Source organism: Barbus barbus, assembly GCF_936440315.1.
Source record: "Barbus barbus genome assembly, chromosome: 19".
NCBI lineage: Eukaryota > Metazoa > Chordata > Actinopteri > Cypriniformes > Cyprinidae > Barbus > Barbus barbus.
This window is the reverse complement of record NC_136747.1, coordinates 2,002,040-2,025,336: the sequence shown is the minus strand read 5'-3', so window position 1 is coordinate 2,025,336 and position 23,297 is coordinate 2,002,040. Positions and strand designations below refer to the sequence as shown.

The 23,297-nt window shown below is 43.1% G+C and overlaps 1 protein-coding gene across 1 annotated transcript; it reads left to right on the top strand.

The window, feature by feature from the left end:
- Window positions 1-18,907: 18,907 nt before the first annotated feature.
- On the top strand, window positions 18,908-22,515 carry LOC306885301 (general transcription factor II-I repeat domain-containing protein 2-like; the record flags this gene model as incomplete). Its single annotated transcript, XM_079441736.1, has 5 exons — window positions 18,908-18,977; window positions 19,057-19,142; window positions 19,260-19,374; window positions 20,807-22,230; window positions 22,354-22,515. The coding sequence occupies 5 exons, from the start codon at window positions 18,908-18,910 to the stop codon at window positions 22,513-22,515; spliced, it is 1,857 nt and encodes a 618-aa protein (XP_079297862.1).
- Between the last annotated feature and the right edge of the window lie 782 nt (window positions 22,516-23,297).

Here is a 23,297-nt window from a genome sequence, read left to right as displayed (position 1 = left end):
ACTTGATCCTTCTTATTTATTTTGGTGCGTTAATCTGTTAAATCAGATTTATATATATATATATATATATATATATATATATATATATATATATATATATATATATATATATATACATGCAGTCTTTTTCTCCTTACTACATCTGAATTTACCATCATATCTGATACAATATTTGGATATGGGGAAATATTACAATATGGGGACATCGGATGCGCGGCAGCCCTCGTGTAAAGCCCTCCTAAAACCGAAGAGTGTAAAGACCATCGACTCTACCGTACGAATCCACCGGACAGGGACACCGGCAGAGGACATAAGTATCGACTTTTAATTATCCTATATTATTCCTACTTGTTTCACTTCTGTTTTAGTTTTTATTACCAATTCATACTATGTGTTTCCAGATCAATACTATCACTACCACTCGCAAGCCACGCATCACACACTGTAGACAGCGCAATCCTATCAACCTGCGCACTTTGGCTATGTCTGCTAATACATTATTTTCTTTTTCTATTGGTCTCTGGAATTGTCAGTCTGCTGTCAACGAAGCTGATTTCATTACTTCCATTACTAGTCATTCAAGGTTAAACCTCATGGCCCTGACAGAGACCTGGATCAAACCAGAAGACAATGTTACACCTGCAGCACTCTCCAATAATTTCTCCTTTTCCCACAGCCCCCGTTTGACTGGAAGAGGTGGAGGTACTGGTCTACTCATCTCTAATAATTGGAAATTTACTCCTTTACCATCTCTGAATATCAACAGCTCTTTTGAATCACATTCGGTTACTATTACCTACCCTCTAAAAATCCATTTTGTAGTTGTTTATCGTTCCTCCAGGATTACTAGGTAACTTTGTGGATGAATTAGATTTATTGCTCTCAACCTTTCCTGAGGATGGTACTCCCTTTGTCTTACTTGGAGACTTCAACATCCACCTAGATAAACCTCAGGCTGCAGACTTCCACACTCTGCTTGCGTCTTTTGATCTCAAGAGAGTGCTAACTACGGCTACTCACAAATCAGGCAACCAACTGGACCTTTTTTCCCAAGATGGCGCCGCTGTGTTCGGACGCCGTGCGGGTCGCTCCACTGAGACTTTGCTTAAACTTACTTTTTTCCCTACTTTTACTTTCTCTTTTTACACATTTCACGTCGGCACTGATCACCTACAACATAGAAACACTTTTGGACATTGGAAACCGCTACACCAACCTGCTTCAGGACACTTTATCCACGAATCCTGCGTGGCCTCTGGAGATTCTTCGGAACACGGAGACGAACAATAACCCCCCGAGGCGACGGACCAAGAAACACCGCGGGAAGCGCGCTGGAATTCGAGTCAGACTCAGGAAAAGGGCTCACAGTCCTCCTCTTCCAAGCATTCTCCTTGCTAATGTCCAATCCTTGGAGAATAAGATGGACGATCTTAGAGCCAGGATTAGTTTCCAACGGGACATTAGGGACTGCAACATCCTTTGTTTGTCAGAAACGTGGCTTTCGTCCTCGGTCCCGGACACTGCTGTAATGCCGAGTGATAACTTCTCTGTCTTTCGGACGGACAGAACAGCAGAGGCCGGTAAATCCAGGGGTGGAGGAGTATGTTTCATGATCAACAAGAAATGGTGTGATCCCAGGAATATCTCCATTCTGTCGCGTTCCTGCTCGCCTCATCTGGAACATCTTTCCATTATTTGCCGCCCATTTTATCTGCCCCGGGAGTTTTCATCGATCATTGTTACTGCTGTGTACATTCCACCACAGGCGGACACCGGCTTGGCTTTGTCTAAGCTTCACGATGTGCTCAGCGGCTACATCAACAAACATCCTGATGCTGCTATTATCATCGCGGGGGACTTTAACAAAGCCAACCTCAAGCAGGTCATGCCGAACTTTTATCAACATGTATCCTGTCCAACTAGAGGACCAAACACACTGGATCATTGCTACACTCAGTTCAAGGATACCTACAAAGCCCGCTCACTACCGGCTTTTGGCAAATCGGACCATGCCACAATTTTTCTAACACCGGGATACAAACAAAGGCTCGTTCAGGAACCTCCGGTGCAGAGAGTAGTGACGCGCTGGTCCTCCCACTCAGAGACTATGCTGCAGGCGGCGCTTGATGACGTCGACTGGGACATGTTCCGGGCGAGTTCTTCTGACGTCAGCGAGTTCACGGATGTAGCATTAAGCTTCGTAAACACGCTAACCGAGCAAGCTACAGAAACAATAACGATAAGGACATTCTCCAATCAGAAACCGTGGGTGGACAGAACAATCCGTGCCGCGGTTAACACACGCACTGCCGCTTACAATGAGGCTCTTCTGTCTGGGAATACGAGCGAGTACAAAGCATCGTGCTATGCTCTCCGACGCGCAGTAAGAGCCGCTAAACACAGATACAGAGAGAGAATTGAGTCTCATTTCCAGCTCAACGACTCTCGACGGATGTGGCAGGGACTGAGGACCATCTGTGACTTCGGAAACAAATCCTCCGCGGAGGTGAGAGCAGATCCGTTGCTGGTCGACGAGTTAAACATCTTCTACAGCCGCTTCGATGGCAACGGCGGCGGCGCGTCAGGAAGCAGCAGGCAGAGCAGCGATGATCCTGTAATCACCGTGTCGGAGGATGAGGTTCGGAGGGCGTTAAAGAGAGTGAACGTCAGGAAAGCAGCCGGTCCTGATGGGATAACCGGCCGTGTTCTGAGGTCCTGCGCCGATCAGCTCGCTGGTTTGTTCACTTCCATTTTTAATGAGTCCCTTGCTACCTCCGTGGTTCCCACTCCATTAAAAAAATCCATTATTATCCCTGTGCCAAAGAACAATAAACCCTCTTGCCTGAATGACTATCGCCCAGTTGCCCTCACATCTATAGTCATGAAGGTTTTTGAGAGACTTGTAAAGAGCCACATCTGCTCCTCCATCCCTGATACTTTGGACCCTCTTCAGTTTGCCTATCGCCCAAATAGATCCACGGACGATGCCATTTCTCACGTTCTCCACTCTTCCCTCACACACTTGGACAGCAACAATGGGAATTATGTAAGGCTGCTATTCATTGACTATAGCTCAGCTTTCAACACTATAGTCCCCATCAAGCTGGCATCTAAACTCACTGACCTCGGCCTAAACTCCTCACTCTGTGACTGGATTCAAGACTTCCTCACCGGCAGACCTCAAGTGGTGAAAGTTGGCCAGTTCACCTCAAACTCCATCACTCTGAACATAGGAGCCCCACAGGGCTGTGTCCTGAGTCCCCTGCTCTACTCTCTCTACACGCATGACTGCGTGTCCTCTCACAGCTCCACATCCATTGTTAAATTCGCTGATGATACTGTGGTTCTGGGCCTCATCTCCAACAACGATGAGACCGCATACTTGGATGAGGTAGAGAGACTCACATCATGGTGCCAGGACAACTGTCTCTCACTGAATGTGGGGAAAACTAAAGAACTGATCATGGACTTTAGGAAGAGACAGCAGCAGCCCTACTCTCCTCTCAGGATCAGCGGGACCCCTGTGGAGAGGGTGAGTAGCTTCAAGTACCTCGGCGTAAACATCTCAGAGAACCTGACTTGGACTACACACATCCAATCACAGGTTAAGAAAGCCAGGCAAAGACTGTACCATCTGCGACAGCTGAGGAAATTCAGGGTCTCACCAGCAATCCTGAAAACTTTCTATTCAGGGACCATAGAAAGTGTATTGACTCTGTATTGAAAGTGCATCTCAGTGTGGTTTGGAAACAGCTCCAATCAGGACTGCAAAGCTCTACAGAGAGTTGTGCGCTTAGCTGAGCGCATCTCAGGGTCTGCTCTCCCCTCTCTGCAGGACATCTACCTCAAACGCTGCAAAAGTAGAGCTGTTAAAATCTTCAAGGACTCTAATCACCCTGGTAACTGTCTATTCACTTTGCTTCCATCTGGTAAGCGCTTCCGTAGCCTGATGGCAAAAACTGAGAGACTTAGGAGGAGCTTCTTCCCCCAGGCCATCAGGCTCCTAAACTCTAACTCTGTGTCATAATATCACTTGACTCCATGTAATATCACCATATCAATAAGTTATTCATAATTTCTTTCTCCATGTAAATATCATATATCAATAAGCTATTCATAATTTTTCTCTACCTCATATTGCTGCTATTCAAATACCCTGTACAACTTTTTGCACATTATTTTTTGCACATTCCTCTCATTACTATTTGTCAACAACATACTGACCTGCACATTTATATTTATATTTTTTATCCTATCTTATCTTATCTTATCTTTTATTTTATGTTTGTACTTCTCTTAATATTTGTATTCTTTATAATTGCACTGTCCTTGGAGCGGACCTGACCTACATTTCACTGCTGGTTATACTCTGTATAATTGTGTATGTGACAAATAAAACTCTTGAATCTTGAATTATTTACAGACGACACTGCTCCACTGATCATGTGCTTGTTACTCCACTACACACCTCGGATCACTTCCTCCTCACTCTTAACCTCAACATGATTCCTGACACATCACATACCCCTCCACATGTCACTTTTCAACGTAACTTGCGTTCACTCTCACCCTACCGGCTATCTGCTATGGTTTCATCTTCACTTCCTCCCCCTAAATAGTTATCCTCTCTTGATGCTAACAGTGCTACTGATACTTTCTGTTCCACTCTGACTTCTTGTTTAAATACTTTCTGCCCCTTATCTTCCAAGCCAGCCCATACCACCCCTTCTGCCCCTTGGCTATCTGATGTTCTCCGCGAACATCGTTCTAAACTCAGGGCCGCAGAAAGGGTATGGCGCAAATAACGAAATCCTTCTGACCTTAATTTATATCGATCACTCCTCTCTGACTTCTCTGCTAATGTTTCCACTGCTAAAAGGACATACTATCATGACAAAATTAACAATTCGCCTAACTCTCGCATGCTCTTTAAAACATTCTCCTCCCTCCTTTGTCCTCCTCCTCCATCATTTCTAACAGCTGACGACTTTGCCACATTCTTCATTAATAAAATTACAAACCTCACTGCACAATTTTCCACACCACAATCTATCAAACACATCTTTCCAGCAAACATACACTCGTTCACATCCTTCTCTCCACTCTCTGAGGCAGAGGTCTCTAAACTTATCCTTTCCAGTCATCCTACTACCTGTCCGCTTGATCCTATTCCATCTCATCTCCTTCAAGCCATTTCTCCTGCAGTTGTACCTGCACTCACTCACATCGTTAATACATCCCTTCACACTGGAATTTTTCCCTCAGCATTTAAACAGGCTCGTATAACTCCACTTCTTAAAAACCCCACTCTTAACCCAACTCTTTTAGGGAACTATAGACCGGTTTCCCTTCTTCCTTTCATTGTAAAAACACTTGAACGAGTTGTGTTCAACCAAGTCTCTGTCTTTCTCACACAGAACAACCTCCTGGACAGTAACCAATCTGGCTTCAGAAGTGGACATTCGACCGAAACTGCCTTGCTTTCTGTTGTTGAAGCCCTAAGACTTGCAAAAGCGGCTTCCAAATCTTCATTACTTATCTTGCTGGATCTGTCTGCTGCTTTTGATACAGTCAACCATCAGATCCTCTTTTCAACCCTATTGAGAAAGGGCATCTCAGGAACCGCACTCCAGTGGTTTGAGTCTTACCTCTCTGATAGGTCTTTCAAAGTATCTTGGAGAGGTGAGGTATCCAAGTCGCAACATCTAGCTACTGGGGTGCCTCAGGGCTCAGTTCTTGGACCAATTCTCTTTTCTGTCTACATGGCATCACTAGGTTCTGTCATTCAGAAACATGGCTTTTCATATCACTGCTATGCTGATGACACTCAACTCTACCTCTCATTCCATCCTGATGATCTGACGATAGCTGCTCGCATCTCAGCGTGTCTAACAGACATTTCTTGCTGGATGATGGACCATCACCTTCAACTCAACCTAGCTAAGACAGAAATGCTTGTAGTTTCAGCTAACCCATCGCTTCATCACAATCTCACCTTCCAGTTAGGCTCATCTACCATAACTCCTTCAAAAACAGCCAGAAACCTTGGAGTTGTGATTGATGATAAGCTAAATTTCTCAGACCACATTGCTAAAACTGCCCGGTCCTGCAGATTTGCATTATACAATATTAAGAAGATCAGGCCTTTTCTCTGGGAACATGCAACACAACTCCTTGTTCAGGCTCTTGTTCTGTCCAGACTTGACTATTGCAATGCTCTCTTGGCAGGTCTTCCAGCCAATTCTATTAAACCTCTACAATTAATCCAAAATGCCGCTGCAAGATTAATCTTTAATGAGTCGAAAAGAATGCACGTCACGCCTCTGTTCATCAATTTGCACTGGCTACCAATAGCTGCTCGCATTAAATTCAAGGCATTAATGTTTGCCTACAGAACCACCACTGGCTCTGCACCCCTTTACCTAAATTCATTAATTCAGACTTATATGCCCTCTAGAAGCTTGCGTTCTTCAAGTGAACGACACATTATTGTACCATCCCAAAGACACACAAAAACACTTTCACGGACTTTTTCATTAACTGTTCCCATCTGGTGGAATGACCTGCCCAATTCAATCCGAATAGCCGAATCCTTACCCATCTTCAAGAAACGGCTAAAAACTCATCTGTTCCATCTGTACTTGACCCTCTAACGCTAGCACTCTCTATTTTAATTTTATTTTATCTATGTCTTTTTTATAAAAAAAATTATAATTAATAATAATAATAATATTTATCTGTACTGCATTAGGCTAACTGAGACTTGTAATAGCACTTGCACGTTGTCGCTCTTTTGTTGGTTTTGATTGCTTCTTATGTCCTCATTTGTAAGTCGCTTTGGATAAAAGCGTCTGCTAAATGACTAAATAAATAAATAAATAAAAACAATATTTGAATTTATCATTTAAAGATTCATCAGATGATAATATGTGCCAATATTTATAAATGATCGATTTTGTATAACTGATCGGTAAACTACGTTTTAAAGGAGCTGGATGATAAATCTCAATAGATAATATTGTGTTTTTATCTGTTGGTTTTCGAAATACTGTTGTATGTAATGACTCATTGATCTTTGGTTACTTTAACGTGCAAAAAATGTATGGAATCACAGCTTTTTTTCCATTTTAAACTTAATTGATGGAATTAATGAACGACACAAATGAATCTAATTCCTGTTCAGAACCTGACCAAATCATAAAACAATCATCTATATCAGGGATGGGCAACTTCGGTCCTGGAGGGCCACTGTCCTGCAGAGTTTAGCTCCAACTCTAATCAAACACACCTGCTTGTAGCTTTCTAGTGATCTTGAAGAACTTGATTAGCTGGTTCAGGTGTGTTTGATTAGGGTTGGAGCTAAACTCTGCAGGACAGTGGCCCTCCAGGACTGAAGTTGCCCATCCCTGATCTATATAATGCATCCAAACTTTAATATTTGACTGGAATGGATTGTTGTTATAGACATGATCTTGTTCAAATTTACCCATAAATAAATTAGCATAATTTGGTGCTATTGGAGAGCCCATTGCTGTACCTTGCACTTGCAAATAAAAATCTCTCTCAAATAAAACATAGTTCTTGGTTAAGACTAATGTAGTAAGGTCCACTATATATTGTGATGGTACTCTGCTGTCATCGTCTCTACAGTAAAAATGTAGTGCATCCAAACCTGCTTCATGAGGTATATCTGTAAGAGACATTACAAGCCAGTCCATCGTGCTTATACAAGGAATTTGATTCAATTTATTAAAAAAAACAGTGGTGTCTTTGAAATAAGATGGCAATTTTTTCACTATCGGTTGAATCAAAGAATCAAGACATTTAGATATAGTTTCTGTCAATGACCCATTTCCTGAAACAATTGGTCGCATTGGAGGATCTTCTAGTGATTTATGAATTTTTGGTAAAGTGTATAAAACTGGAATCTCTAATCCTATTAGTAAAATTTAATCAATTAGTTTTTTATAGGACTCAGTCGGGTTAAATACAAGTTTCTTATAAAATGTCTCATCATGTAACATCCCTTTTATTTCCTTGATGTATGCACTAGTATTCATGACCACAATCCCTCCTTTATCTGCTCGATGATTAGTCAATGTCGGATCATTAATTAATGCTGATAATGCTTCTCTTTGCACTCTTGTTAAATTTAGCTTCTCATTATGAGGTTCTTGTAGTAATTTTTCCTCATAGTTTTCTATGAGTCTACAAAAAGTATTAACTGAATGATTATGAATTACTGGCATGAAAGTACTTTTCGGTTTAAACAGTTGTTTTCACATTGAAATTAAAAAAACTTCTCAATTTCACATTTCTAAAAAACTTAATTCAACCTTGACCATGAAGGGATTTGAGACATTATATGGTACAAATGATAGTCCCCCTTACAAAAATTACCTGCGGTACAACATGGTAAAACATTAAAAGTACTACACAAAAATTGTGTGGTAATTATGTGGTATTGTGTTGTTTTTTGGGACGCTTTACCACATCATTTTTGTTGTACAGTATGTGATATTCCTGTGGTACTACTGTCATATTTCTGCAGTAATACATAGTAATTTCCTGTAATAGTCCTGTGGTCCTTTTGTTATATTCTTGTGGTATTCCTGTAATAATTTTGCAGGGTCGTTTATGGTAACACTTAATTTGCTATGATATTCCTGCAAGAAAACCATAGTTTTTCTGTCATAAACCTGTGGTATTACTAGCATACTTGTCATAATCTTAAAAATGTTACAAATACAAAAATGTGACACACCATACTACATCTGCCATATTACATTTCAACATTTATTCACCATGTGTAACAAAATCATCTGTGTCAAGTCAAGTCAACTTTATTTATATAGTGCTTTTAACAATACAGATTGTGTCAAAGCACTTAACAGTATCAAATTGGAGGATAGAGTGTCAGTAATGTATAATAATAAGATTAAACTTTGTATAATTGTGTATGTGACAAATAAAAACTCTTGAATCTAAACACTCAATTTTCAGTTAAAAGCATTTCATTATTGAATTCAGTGATGTCATTGTCTAGCTTAGCTTAGTTTAGTTTAAATAGTATCTGTGAAATAAAATTGACGATAATCGCTAGAAATGAAGTGTCCCCAACTGAGCAAGCCAGAGGCGACAGTGGCAAGGATCCAAAACTCCCTCTGTGACAGAATAGAGAAAAAAACCTTGGGAGAAAGCAGGCTCAGTCGGGGGGGGCAGTTCTCCTCTGGCCAGGATATTATTGTTTATTTATTGTTTAATTAACATTTTAAATGTATTATATTTCTATTTTTATATTGTTGCAATTTCTAACAATAATAGTATTATGTAGTTAGGTATTTTATTATATTTTTAGTTATTTTGTTTTATTTTTTGTTTTATTGTATTTTTAATCAAGGTCTTCACTGGGGATATGTCCCCGGGGCTAATCCAGGTGTCCGGCCTCCGCCGTCGATCAGGGCCGCAGACATCATCTCCCAGCGCCGATCCACCATCTGATCTGGACTCGGACTGAGAAACAGAATAAGAAAGAAACAGACAAATATTAGCGTAGATGCCATTCTTTTTATGATGTAACGAGTACATCATGTGTTATGGGGAGTGTTCCCAGTTCCGGTTGATCTAATTAATGCACCCTAACAATCCTTTAACGGATTTGAATAATAGAAGTGTAGTAGTGTGTTATGTGTAAACCAGGTTAAAAAAATTTGTTTTTAATCTAGATTTAAACTGACAGGGTGTGTCTGCCTCCCGAACAGTGTTAGGTAGATTGTTCCAGAGTTTGGGTGCTAATATTAGCATTTCTGCATTTGAAGTTGAGAGCATAGGTCGCAATTTAGATATGTTTTTGAGATGGAAAAACACAGTTTTACAGATGCTAGAAACGTGGCTTTCAAATGAAAGATTGCTATCAAACAACACACCTAGGTTCCTAACTGATGAAGAAGAATTGACAGAGCAGCCGTCAAGAGTTAGATAGTGTTCTAGGTTATTACATGTGGGGGTTTTAGGTCTGATAATTAACACCTCTGTTTTTTTCAGAATTTAGCAGTAAGAAGTTACTCGTCATCCAGTTTTTTTATATCGACTATGCATTCCGTTAGTTTCTCAATTTGGTGTGTTTCACTGGGCCGTGAAGAAATATAGAGCTGAGTATCATCAGCATAACAGTGAAAGTTAACACCATGTCTCCTGATAATATCTCCCAAGGGTAACATGTAAAGCGTGAAAAGTAACAGCCCTAGTACTGAGCCTTGAGGTACTCCATACTGCACTTGTGATCGATATGATACCTCTTCATTCACTGCTACGAACTGATGGCGGTCAGATAAGTACGATTTGAACCATGCGAAGGCACTTCCACTAATGCCAACAAAGTGTTCTAGTTTATTTAAAAGAATGTTGTGGTCAATAGAGCCGAACACAGCGCTAAGATCCAGTAGAATTAAAAAAGAGGTACAACCACTATCAGATGATAGAAGCAGGTCATTTGTAACTCTAATGAGAGCAGTCTCAGTACTATGATACGGTCTAAATCCCAACTGGAATTCCTCACAGATACCATTTTTCTCCAAGAATGAATATGAGGATTTGTGAGGATACTACCTTTTCTAGTATCTTTGACAGAAAAGGGAGATTTTAGATTGGTCTGTAATTAACTAGATCCTTGGGGTCAAGTTGTGTTTTTTTTAATGAGAGGCTTAATAACAGCCAATTTGAAGGTTTTGGGGACTTATCCTAATGACAATGATGAATTAATAATAGCCAAAAGAGGATCTATGACTTCTGGAAGTAGCTCTTTTAGTAGTTTAGATGGAATAGGTGTTACGAGTATGTCCCTCTCCCTCTCTAATCACAATTTCTTTCTTAGTGAACTCAATGATCAAGAGCATTAGATTCATCGAACAATGGTTGAGAATCTTGCACCACTTTTTGCAGAACTCAGAGTAATCACGTCCAATTGTCGGTTCTTTTTGGATTCGCAGTCCCCGTGGTATCCAACACTTTCTGTAGTACTCACTCAATGTTTGGGCGTGTAGCTCCATTCAAACTCCTTTTTGTTGAAGTGCCAACAGCCTTTGTTCCATTTGTTGTATCGTTTCTTGTGTAGAAATTGAGGACGTGAGTATTTGGCCCGGGAGTAAAATCTTTTCCACATCTCCTATGGTGAATGTGAATATCGAAGCTTTTTCGTCAGTCATTTTACTAATTTCGTTGAAAGACATCTTATTGAACACTGGCAGCAGGTGCTTAATGAGAATTCAGTTCAACAATGTTGTTTGCACCGAGCTCCTTCGTTACTTGATCTTTTTTATTTATTTTGGTGCGTTAATCTGTTGTCACTTTATTGAATTTTCCACTGTTATACTATTTAAAGTTAATTGGTGGAGTATATATTGCTGATTGTTTATTTAAACTGTAGGCTTCTATAATAGTGATAAACGAATAATCCTAGATAATTCTTATAGTCATGGATGTGTAGTGTGATATACTACTGAATATAATGTTTTCTGTTGTGAAAATTGTTTAGAAGTTAAAAGGAAAATGTTTTAATGATTGTGGTGATTCAACATTGATTAATGACTGATGACGTTGACACATTTAGTGATTTGAAAAGTGGTGGAGGGATGTAATTGCTTTACACACTGAGGAAGGCTTGGTAGCTGAAAAGTTTGTGTCTTTCCCTATTGGTGATGAATGTTGAATTAAACGGAAAAAGAAGACTGTTCTCGTGAGTGCAGATCATAATTTCTGGCACAAAAAAATAAAATAGGTCATCAACACTGGAGACAGTGTTGATGAAAGGAGACATGTGACCCTGGAGCACAAAACCAGTCTTAAGTCGCTGGGGTATATTTGTAGCAATAGCCAACAATACATTGTATGGGTCAAAATTATCAATTTTTCTAAAGATCATGTTCCATGAAGATATTTTGTAAATTTCCTTCCGTAAATATATCAAAACTTAATTTTTGATTAGTAATATGCAATGCTAAAAACTTAATTTGGACAACTTTAAAGGTTATTTTCTCAATATTTTGATTTATTGTACCCTTAGATTCCAGATTTTCAAATAGTTGTATCTCGGCCAAATATTGTCCAAACCATACATCAATGGAAAGCTTATTTATTCAGCTTTCAGATGATGTAAAAATCTCAATTTTGAAAAATTGACCCTTATGACTGGTTTTGTGGGCCAGGCTCACATATCAAGTCAAGTCAAGTCAAGTTGAGCTTTATTGTCATTCCGCTACATGTGGGGACATACAGTGGAACGAAATGTCGTGCCTCGCAGGACCACGGTGCTACATAAATACAGACATACAACAATGAAGTAAAAAAACACTATAAACCTATACACAACTAACCTACTGACAGATTTTAACTATAAGTATACTATACGTATATAAATATTTACCCAATACAAACAAAAAAAAATTAAGATAAAAAATACAAACTATACGAATGCTTCACATAAATATTTATCCTATACAAACTAAAAAAAGTAAAAGATAAAAAATACAAACTATACGAATGCTTCACATAAATACTGTACATGTGCAAGAGAAACATTTTGAGTCAAGCAGCTGGTTGGGGAACAGTGCAGGATGATTTGTAGTGCATGAGCATGTAAACATACATATATTGCTGAGTCTTTTGTGGGATTGTGTAATGTGTACACGCAGCAGTGTGTGTAAAGTGTCTAGTTCACATAGAGGAGAGTGTGTTACTACAGGTGGTTTGTACAGGCCCACTCACCTGTGTGTAGCACACTTCGAATTGCACAAAAAAGTTCCATACAGTTTTTTCTTTGGTGTGGTAAGGTTTGGGGGGTGTTTGGGGTGGGGGGTGGTCCATGTTTCAGGAGGTAGGGGTTTGCATGGGGTTTGAGTTCAGGGCTCTCAGCCTGGGGGAAAAACCTGTTGAGCAGTCTGGTGGAGCGGGCTCTGATGCTCCGGTACCGTCTTCCTGGTGGTAGGAGCTGGAAGACACTGTGGGAGGGATGGGTGGAGTCCTTCACGATGCTGTTGGTTTTGCTGGAGCATAGTGTAAGGAAAATGTTCAGGATGGGGAGAGGGGCACCGATGATCTTTGCAGCTGTATTCACTGTCCGCTGGAGGGTCTTGCGGTCAGCAGCACTGCAGTTCCCGTACCTGACAGTGATGCAGCTGGTCAGCACACTCTCAATGGTGCCCCTGTAGAATGTGGTGAGGATGGGTGGAGGGAGACTTGCTCTTTTCAGCTGGCGGAGAAAGTGTAGGCGCTGTTGTGCCTTTTTGGAGAGTGACTGTCATGGTTCATGGGATCACGGTCTCATCTGGGCTTGGTACTGTTGACTACAAAGAAGATTAAACTTAAAGATGGTTTGATAGATTGAGATGGAACAGAATAACTGATAACTCACGAGTCCATCACTCCAGGAAGGTTTTTTCCAGTGCAGTGAGATTTCGCAGCCATGTTGGTGAAGGCTCTCCTGAATTTTTCTGCCATATCTGGGGTGAGTTCAGATATTAATTTCTTTCAGACAGAGGTGTGTCCCATGTGTCTCGTGTTAGAGTTTTGCCTCCAGCTTCTTGAAATGCCTTTCTTCACCCTCCTCAGTTCCCTCTTCAGCGTCTGCCAGTAGGCCAGCCCTGTAGTCATCATTTGCATCGCTGACATACCTTGCCAGGGAACTGAGCTTGCTGAACTCCTCTTGTAGTTCATCCTCCTTTCTGTTTGGCAGCTGTTGCAAGGCCTGTTGGGTCATACAATCCTACCAGTTGCGTCTTTGGATGATCAGGAGCTGTGGTCATAGTATCTCTTCAGGAACGGGAGAGAGGGCCAACTGAGCTCTTACCAAACATTTCAATGCCATGCACTCCCTGTGGGTGCGCAGGTAAATATGGTCCCAAGAGCACTTCCTGGGAAGTTGGTTCCACCAACTCCATTGCATGGTTGCCCCCTGCAGGCAGGTTGGGAGTGCTCTGAGTGTCCTGGGTGAATCTAGGCTGGAGTGCTCAGTCTTCCATTGTCCTTTCAAGCTCAGCCTGCTGGTGCTTGTCGAGCTTGACTTCTTCACCCTCCTCAGTTCCCGCTTCAGCGTCTGCCAGTAGGCCAGCCCTGTAGTCATCATTTGCATCGCTGAGTCAGTGAGTACAGTGAGTGGGTGTGTCTGATTACTGCAACGAGCTAATCAATTCCAGGTGTGGCTCATTTGCGGCTCTATATTAGCTGTGCTAATCTCGCCTTGTTTTGTCAGATCCTTGATGTTTGTCCTTGCGTTCCTGGTTTCTTTCTGTTTCCTTTTTTCTGGCTCCTTGGTCGGCATCCTGGGATTCTTCCTCCGTGAGCTGCCCATTGCATCCCTGCGCTACAGTGACTTTTCAGCCCTTGGCTAGATTGATGTGGACGCGCAATTGTTGTTCTTCAGAGATTCTCTAATAAACTGTTTGTTTAGCACCCGCTATTGAATCCTGTCTCTGCTTCCTTGTGACAGAAGGATCTGACCCTAACACTACCAGATGGATTCAACGGAGGCTTCAACACTGCAAGGTCTTTTTGCCTCTAGCAATGCTCGTATGGATCGCCAGGATGAGCAATGCTGGCTACTGGGCGTGCTGTGCAAGCACTCGTAGCGCAGGTGTCCGAGCTCACCACCCAATTACAACTTTTAAGAGCACCCGCTGCGCCACCCTCACCGCCCGTTCCCCCGATTCCAGCAGACAACGCTCGTCAGCATGAACCCAGATTACCCACACCAGAGATGTACGGGGGGAACCCGATCTCTGCAGAGCCTTTCTAACTAAATGCTCTATGTTCTTTTCCCTCCAGCCTCTGACATTTGCCACTGAGGAGGCGAAGGTGGCCTTGGTGTTGACGCTACTGACTGGGGAAGCAGCGTTGTGGGGAACGGCGGTGTGGGAGAACCAACATCTCTGCTGTTCCTCGTTCCACGCCCTCAAGGAGGAGATGAGACGGGTTTTCGATCGCGCGGCGACAGGCCGCGAAGCAGCTAGGAGGTTAGCTGATCTCCAGCAAGGAGAGAGAACCGTCTCCTGTTATTCGATTGAATTTCGAACCCTAGCGGCAGAGAGTAAGTGGAACGCAGTGGGACATGTTCCGGCATGGGTTGGCTGATCGCATCCAAAGGGAAATATTCATGTTGGAGCTACCTCCTGATTTGGACGGTCTCATAGACCTGGCACTGAGCGTGGACTCACGCCTTCAACAGAGCGGTCAGCGAAGTCGTCACCTGTGGGACTTCGCATTTCCTGAATATTCTCCCACCAACTCCGATGATGCGATTAGTCAGCCGCCAGGAGGCGAACCCATGCAGGTGGGGAGAGCTCGGCTTTCCCGGGAGGAGAGAGAACGTCAGAGGAGGCAAGGTTTGTGCATTTCCTGCAGGACTGCTGGACATTTTTTAGCTGAGTGTCCCGTAAAAGGGCAAGCCTGACAGCGCATCTGAGGCTGCTGTCGGGTGGCATCTCTTTTAATAAGACCTCAGCTAATACTCTCCTCCCAGTTAGATTGCAATGGGCGGCCAGAAGTCAGGAGTGCAAGGCGTTAGTGGACTCTGGGGCTGAAGGTAATTTTTTGGATTTTTCTTTTGCCAAACATATTCCCATTATCACGCTCGACCACAGGATTTTTGTTAGGGCACTCAACGGACAATCACTGCCTTCTGTTACGCACTCACCAACCCCATTACCCTCATCACGTCTGGCAATCACACCGAAAGGATTCATTTTTTTCTCACTGACTTCCCCTTAACACTGGTCGTGTTGGGCCATCCATGGCTCACCAAACAATCCCTGGATCGATTGGGGCCAGAGCTCCGTGGACAAAGAGAGCTGTGAAATTGGTATGCAGCCGCTCGCACCAAGACCAAACAATCTTATCTTTCGGCTTCCCAAAACAACAGAACTGCCTCGATCAAGGTCGTTCTGAAAACAACTCCCCCGGAAGGGCACTGCAGTGAGACGCTCTTGCTTCCTGACCCCTCCCACAGACACCTGGTGACTGTCGACTCCGTCTGGGTCCCGAGCAAGGCCGTTTCCATGGCAATTGCTGTGTCGCTATCACAATCTGCGGACTGAGACAACTTGTTTTGGATACCAGCGGGGCGGATTTCCAGGCCTTCAAATACACGAACTTACATACACACACACACATACCAATATATACAGACATTCCACCCCCCCTCCACCCCCCACCCCCACCCCGATCCCTCGCCTTCGCTGCTTTGTTCCGCCAGTCCGACAGGCGGGTCTGAGATCGGCGCTGATAATAGCTGCTGGACCGGATGGCTGTTTGTAGGAGCTGGATTACCCCCCACCTGTTGCAAGTCGTGTGTCTATGGTGTATTGATTATGTGCTTTTGTTGCTGGGGTGTTTTTTCTGTTCTCACACTGTACTCCCATAGGAGCATAGTCTGGGGGTTATTTTTTTTTCTCCCCTCCTTCCTCATGTTTAAGCTGTATTTCTTCCTCAAATTCCCTGTCTTCCTGTCCTGTCCACCCCCTTGTCATATTGTATTGTATGTATGTTTGTGTATGTATGGACAGGTTGATGGCTAATTTCGCTGGTACTTGTGACTAGTGACAATAAAGGGCTACTACTACTACTACTACTACTACTACTCTTGGAGCGAGTCATGTTATGCGTCTTGTCTTGTGTCTGCCTGTTCCCCTGTGTCTTGTTCTCCATTGCAGGATGAGGCGGTGAACCTGTCTAACGTGCCCGCAGAGTACCACGACCTGAAGGAGGTGTACAGTAAGTCCAGGGCTGCTTCTCTCCCTCCACACCGTCCCTATGACTGTGCTATAGACCTAGTTCCAGGTACGTCTCCGCCTAAAGGCAGGTTATACTCACTTTCTGTTCCGGAAAGGGGGACCATGGAGAAATATATTTCTGATTCTCTGGCAGCCAAGTTCATTCGTCCTTCTTCTTCTCCAGCTGGGGCAGGTTTTTTTTCCGTCGCAAAGAAGGATGGCTCCTTGCGACCTTGTATTGACTACCGAGGCTTGAACAACATCACGGTAAAGAATACTTATGCTTTGCCGTTGATCTCTTCAGCTTTCGAGCGGTTGCAAGGAGCATCCCTTTTCACCAAGTTGGAAGATGCAATGCTTATCATTTGGTCCGCATAAGAGAAGGAGATGAGTGGAAGACTGCTTTTAATACCCCAGGGGGCATTTTGAACATCTTGTTATGCTTTTCGGGCTATCTAACTCCCCCGCGGTCTTCCAGGCGCTCGTTAATGACGTGCTGAGAGACATGGTCGATCAGTTCATATATGCCTACCTGGATGACATTGATTTTTTCTTCTTCTCTCCAGGAACATGTTCAGCACGTCAGACGAGTGCTCCAAAGGCTGCTCAAGAATGGGCTTTTTGTCAAGGCGGAGAAGTGCGTGTTTCATGCATAGTCGGTTCTGTTTTTGGGTTACATCATCTCGTCCGAGGATAAATGCATGGATCCCGATAAGGTTAAGGCTGTGGTGGATTGGCCCACCCCTGATTCCCGTAAGGACCTGCAGAGGTTTCTGGGGTTCGCCAATTTCTACCGGCGTTTTATTCGCAATTTCAGCCAACTAGCCGCTCCTCTGACTGCCCTGACCTCCACCAGGGTGACGTTCAGGTGGTCAAGTGCAGCTGAATACGCATTCTCCAACCTCAAGAGCCGCTTCGTTTCGGCTCCCGTTCTCGTTGCCCCTGATTCCACACGTCAATTCGTGGTGGAGGTCGACGCGTCGGAGGTGGGGGTAGGTGCGGTGTTATCTCAGCGTGCTGCTTCGGACGACAGGGTTCATCCCTGCGCGTTTTTCTCTCATCGATTATCTCCCGCCGAATGCAATTACGACATTGGTAACAGAGAGCTGTTGGCGGTTAATTTTGGCCTTCTTGTTAAACAACGGTTCTGGTGGCCTTCCATGGCCCGCAACGTCCGGGATTTTGTTTTGGCCTGTTCAGTCTGTGCTCGGGGTAAGCCTTCCAATCGTTCGCCAGAGGGGCTACTCCAACTGTTGTCCGTCCCTTTGAGACCCTGGTCCCACATCGCACTTGATTTCATCACTGCCATCCCGCCCTCCCAGGGCAATACGGTTGTTTTGACCGTAGTGGACCGGTTCTCGAAGGCGGCTCATTTCATCCCCTTGCCCAAATTACCCTCTGCCAAGGAGACATTGGTAACCGTTGTAGATCACGTCTTTCGTATTCATGGCCTCCCGGTAGACGTGGTCTCTGACAGAGGGCCCCAGTTCATATCCAAATTTTGGAGAGAGTTTTGTCGTTTACTGGGGGCGAGTGTTAGTCTGTCTTCGGGGGTTTCACCCTCAGACCAACGGTCAGACTGAGCGGGCTAACCAGGATCTTGAGAGAGTGTTGCGGTGTTTTGTCACACAGAATCCCACTTCCTGGAGCCAACAACTCTCGTGGGTTGAGTACACTCATAACTCGTTGCCAGTGTCGTCTACGGGCCTCTCGCCATTCGAATGTAGCTTAGGTTTCCAGCCACCTATTTTTCCAAGTCTGGAATCTGAAGTCACGGTTCCCTCTGCTCACGCCTTCATCCAGAGGTGTCGTTGCACCTGGAGAAGAGCCCGTGAGACTCTCCTTCGGGTGGGAGCACGCACCAAGGCCGATCGCCACCGGTCGAGGCCTCCCATCTACGTCGTAGGTCAAAAGGTGTGGCTTTCTACTAAGAACATTCCGCTCCGCCCCGTATGTAGTAAACTTGCTCCCAAATTTATTGGCCTGTTTGCTGTCACTAAGATTCTTAGCCCAGTGGCAGTCCGCCTCAAACTTCCTCCGGCGTACCGGAGAATTCATCCCATGTTCCATGTTTCCAAAATTTAAACCAGTTTTTCATTCACGACTTAATCCGCCTACTCCGGTTCCTCCACCGCCGCGTCTCGTATATGGGGAACCTACCTTTCTGGACTCGAGACGGAGGGGACGCAGATTCCAGTTCTTGGTGGACTGGGAAGGGTACGGTCCGGAGGAGAGAAGTTGGGTTCCTGCCAGGGACATATTGGATCACTCACTTATTGATGATTACAATCAACAGGTAAGATCAGCAGAGAACGCCAGGAGGCGCTCTTAGGAGGAGGGGTACTGTCACGGTTCATGGGATCACGGTCTCATCTGGGCTTGGTACTGTTGTGTGTGTGTGAGTAGGTGTGTCTGATTACTGCAACAAGCTAATCAATTCCAGGTGTGGCTCGTTTGCGGCTCTATATTAGCTGTGCTAATCTCGCCTTGTTTTGTCAGATCCTTGATGTTTGTCCTTGCGTTCCTGGTCTCTCTGTGTTTCCTGTTTCTGGCTCCTTGGTCGGCTTCCTGGGATTCTTCCTCCGTGAGCTGCCCATTGCATCCCTGCGCTACAGTGACTTTTCAGCCCTCGGCTAGACTGATGTGGACGCGCAATTGTTGTTCTTCAGAGATTCTCTAATAAACTGTTTGTTTAGCACCCGCTATTGAATCCTGTCTCTGCCTTCTTGTGACAGTGACATGGTGTTGGAGGTCCAGGTGAGATCCTCTGTGATGTGCACCCCCAGGAATTAGAATAGATTAGCAATCTAGTTGTTTGGCTAATTGTGTTGGTTATTGACAATATTAGGCCTATAACTCACACAAATTAATGAAAACATTTTGTTTCATAATTTCACTTACTAGAATTGGATAATGAATCTTTGAGCTTGATGGTAGAAGTTAACAGCTGAATTTGTGCAAAATAAAATATAAAGTAAAATATTATTATCTGTGTGGGTTTTACTTTGTAGAAATATTATTAGTTTTTTACACATAAAACATTTTGGGTTTTATAATAAAACAGCTGTCTATTACATAGGTGCTACACAGCTATGAATTGAAAATATGCTTGTGATTTCGTTTTTTTTATTATTATTTTATTGTCTTTATTTATTAAAACTGTCTCAATTTGTATTTTCAAAATGTGTAAATATGAGAAATATGAGAAGAACTTGCTGATGAATTTTGTAATTTTGAAAGTTCAAACAAAAAAACTAACATATGAAAAATATATAACCATATGGCCAAAATGAGACTGAAATAAGAGGTTGAAATCAGATCAGACCCAGAAGGATTAAACTCTGATAAAGGATTCCTGTTAATTTTTGTTAAAATTGTATAGAATTTCAATGTTTCAGTGCTTACTCTGTTCAGGGTCGACTGTTGTAATAATAATGCAAAAACTGACACTTTAGATCAACATTTCAAACAAAAATTTAAAATATATATATAAACCTTGACAAAATGTACTCTTTGAGCATGCATTAATATACATTTAAATCCACAACCTAATAAAAGTAAACTATGTCTAAAAACAACTAGAGAATTCACAAGACTCTCTATAGCAGGGGTCTCAAACTCGCGGCCCGGGGGCCAATTGCGGCCCGCGGGATGATATTTTGTGGCCCCCTACTTGACATCAAAGTTTAGTGTTAGTGCGGCCCGCACGTTGTTCTCAAACGCACCTTTTTGCTGAGTCTTGCCACGCTTTTATTTAAATTTTTATCACTTATGGGCTACCATAGATAGTCTCGTGACAGCTTCCGGCGGTGTTTGTACGAAGTACATGGGGAAGTGTCAACGTTAGTCACTTGGTTGAAACTTGTTCAGGAGTGACACCAAGTGGACGGAAAATATATGCCATCACCCAGTTCCAGTCATGTCTCTCTCAAAACGTGCCGTGAAGAGAAAGGTTGGCAACGAGCACAGGCAATTTCAGGAAAAGTGGGAGACGGAATTTTTTTTTTTCGAGCACAGGGGCACCCCTACGTGTCTCATATGCACAGAGAAAGTTGCAGTGTATAAGGAATACAACGTCAGACGTCATTACTCAACTAGACATGCTGAGGAGTATACAAAATACCAGGGAGATGAGAGAAAGAACCGGGTCGCCAGTCTTAAAAAATGTCTATTGAGGCAACAAGATTTATTCAAGAAAGCAAGCAAAGAGAATGAAGCAGCAGTCGAAGCTAGCTACGTGGTGAGTGAGATGATTGCTAGGGCCGGAAAGCCATTCAAAGAAGGCGAGTTCATCAAAAAGTGCATGTTAATAGCTGCAAGTAAAATCTGTCCGGAAAAGAAGGGTCAGTTTAGCAACATCAGCCTTTCAGGTAACACAGTGGCAGAGCGCATTTCTGACCTGTCAGAAAACATATATGATCAACTGTGTGAGAAAGCCGAACGTTTTTGTGCATACTCAGTCGCTCTTGATGAGAGCACAGACAACACTGACACTGCGCAGCTCGCAGTATATGTCCGTGGTGTTGACGACAATTTTGAAGTGATCGAGGAGTTGCTCGCAGTGATTCCAATGCATGGTCAGACCACCGCTCAGGAGATATTCCGCCAGCTGTGTGGTGCTATTGAGGATGCCGGTTTGTCATGGAAGAGGTTTGCTGGAATAACAACCGACGGAGCACCATCAATGACAGGAAGGAAAAATGGACTGGTGGCACTTGTTCAAAGAAAACTGGAAGGGGAGAATGTGGAGGAGGCCATTGCTCTGCACTGCATTATCCATCAGCAGGCCCTTTGCGGCAAATGCCTGAGGTTTGACAATGTGATGTCTGTTGTTGTGAAATGCATCAACCATATCAGATCCAGGGGCTTAAAGCACCGGCAGTTCTGCGCCTTTTTGGAGGAAATAGAGTCAGAATATGAGGATGTGCTCTACTTCACAGAGGTACGTTGGCTCAGTAGGGGAAACGTCTTGAAGAGGTTTTTTGAGTTGAGAGCAGAAGTGAAAGCCTTCATGGAGAAGGATGGGATGGCTCTTCCTGTGTTAAGTGATCCCAAATGGCTCATGGACTTAGCTTTTCTTGTTGATATCACACAGGAGCTGAATGTACTGAACAAGAAGTTACAAGGTCAGGGGCAGCTTGTCAGTGCTGCCTATGACAACGTGAGGGCATTCTCTACAAAACTTGTGTTATGGAAAGCCCAACTCTCTCAGACAAACCTCTGCCATTTCCCAGCATGCAAGGCACTCATGGATGTGGGCACACCATTCAGTGGTGAGAAGTATGCTGATGCCATTATGAAGCTACAGGAGGAATTTGATCGCAGGTTTGCAGACTTCAAGACACACAGAGTCACTTTTCAAATTTTTGCTGACCCCTTCTCCTTCGTTGTGCAAGATGCTCCTCCTGTACTTCAAATGGAGCTCATTGACCTGCAGTGCAATTCTGAACTCAAAGCCAAGTTCAGGGAGGTGAGTGGAAACGCAGACAAGCTTGGACAATTTTTGAGATAATTGCCACCCACCTTCCCTGAGCTGTCCAGGATGTTCAAGCGGACCATGTGCCTTTTTGGGAGCACATATCTATGTGAAAAGCTCTTCTCCACCATGAACTTCAATAAGTCAAAGTACAGGTCCAGACTTACTGATGAGCATCTTCAAGCCATACTGAGGGTCTCAACTGTTTCCTCCCTCAAGCCAAATGTGTCTCAGCTGTGTGAGAGGAAGCGCTGCCAGGTCTCTGGCAGCAAGGAGTAGGCAAGAGAAGCCTTTTTCTTTTCTGTTCATGTTCAGAATGAAAGTTCATGTTCAGAAGGACAGTTCATGAAGAACCTTTCATGTTCAGAAAGGAAAGTTAAAATTCAGAGGAACCGTTCATGTTCAGAAGAACTGTTGAAGAACCTCATGTTGAAGAACTGTTAATAATAAAGACTGAGAAGTTAAGATAAGTTGTGCTCCTTTTTTTGGAATACTTGAAACCCTTTTTTTGTGGAATACTTAATGCGGCCCAGCCTGACCCAGACTCTACCTCCAGCGGCCCCCAGGTAAATTGAGTTTGAGACCCCTGCTCTACAGTGTCCCATACAGGAATCTAGTGGTTACACCATGAAAGTACATGTTTTTCTTTCTTTGCTCTCACCAGGAGATGCTAATCTGCCTTCATGAATTGGATTTTAAAGGCCTATTCTCTGTTTTAATCTGAAATACTGCATTAATTCTTTATTTTTTCTTTTAAACTTTGTACCCTCTTAAGTGTAAAGCGTTTTGAGAATGAATTTTTAAAGGCACTATATAAAAAATAAATGTATTATTGTTATTATTATTATCAATAGAATTTTTTTTATTTTTTAAATCAAAAAGTATTGTTTTCAATGGGAAAATGTATCATAATTATTGCATAAATATTAATTAGTACTATAAAATTTATTTCAAAATACAATATATATATATATATATATATATATATATATATATATATATATATATATATATATTATTAAACAAAAAGATATTAGGTTGATTTTCAGGTGTCCAGTCAC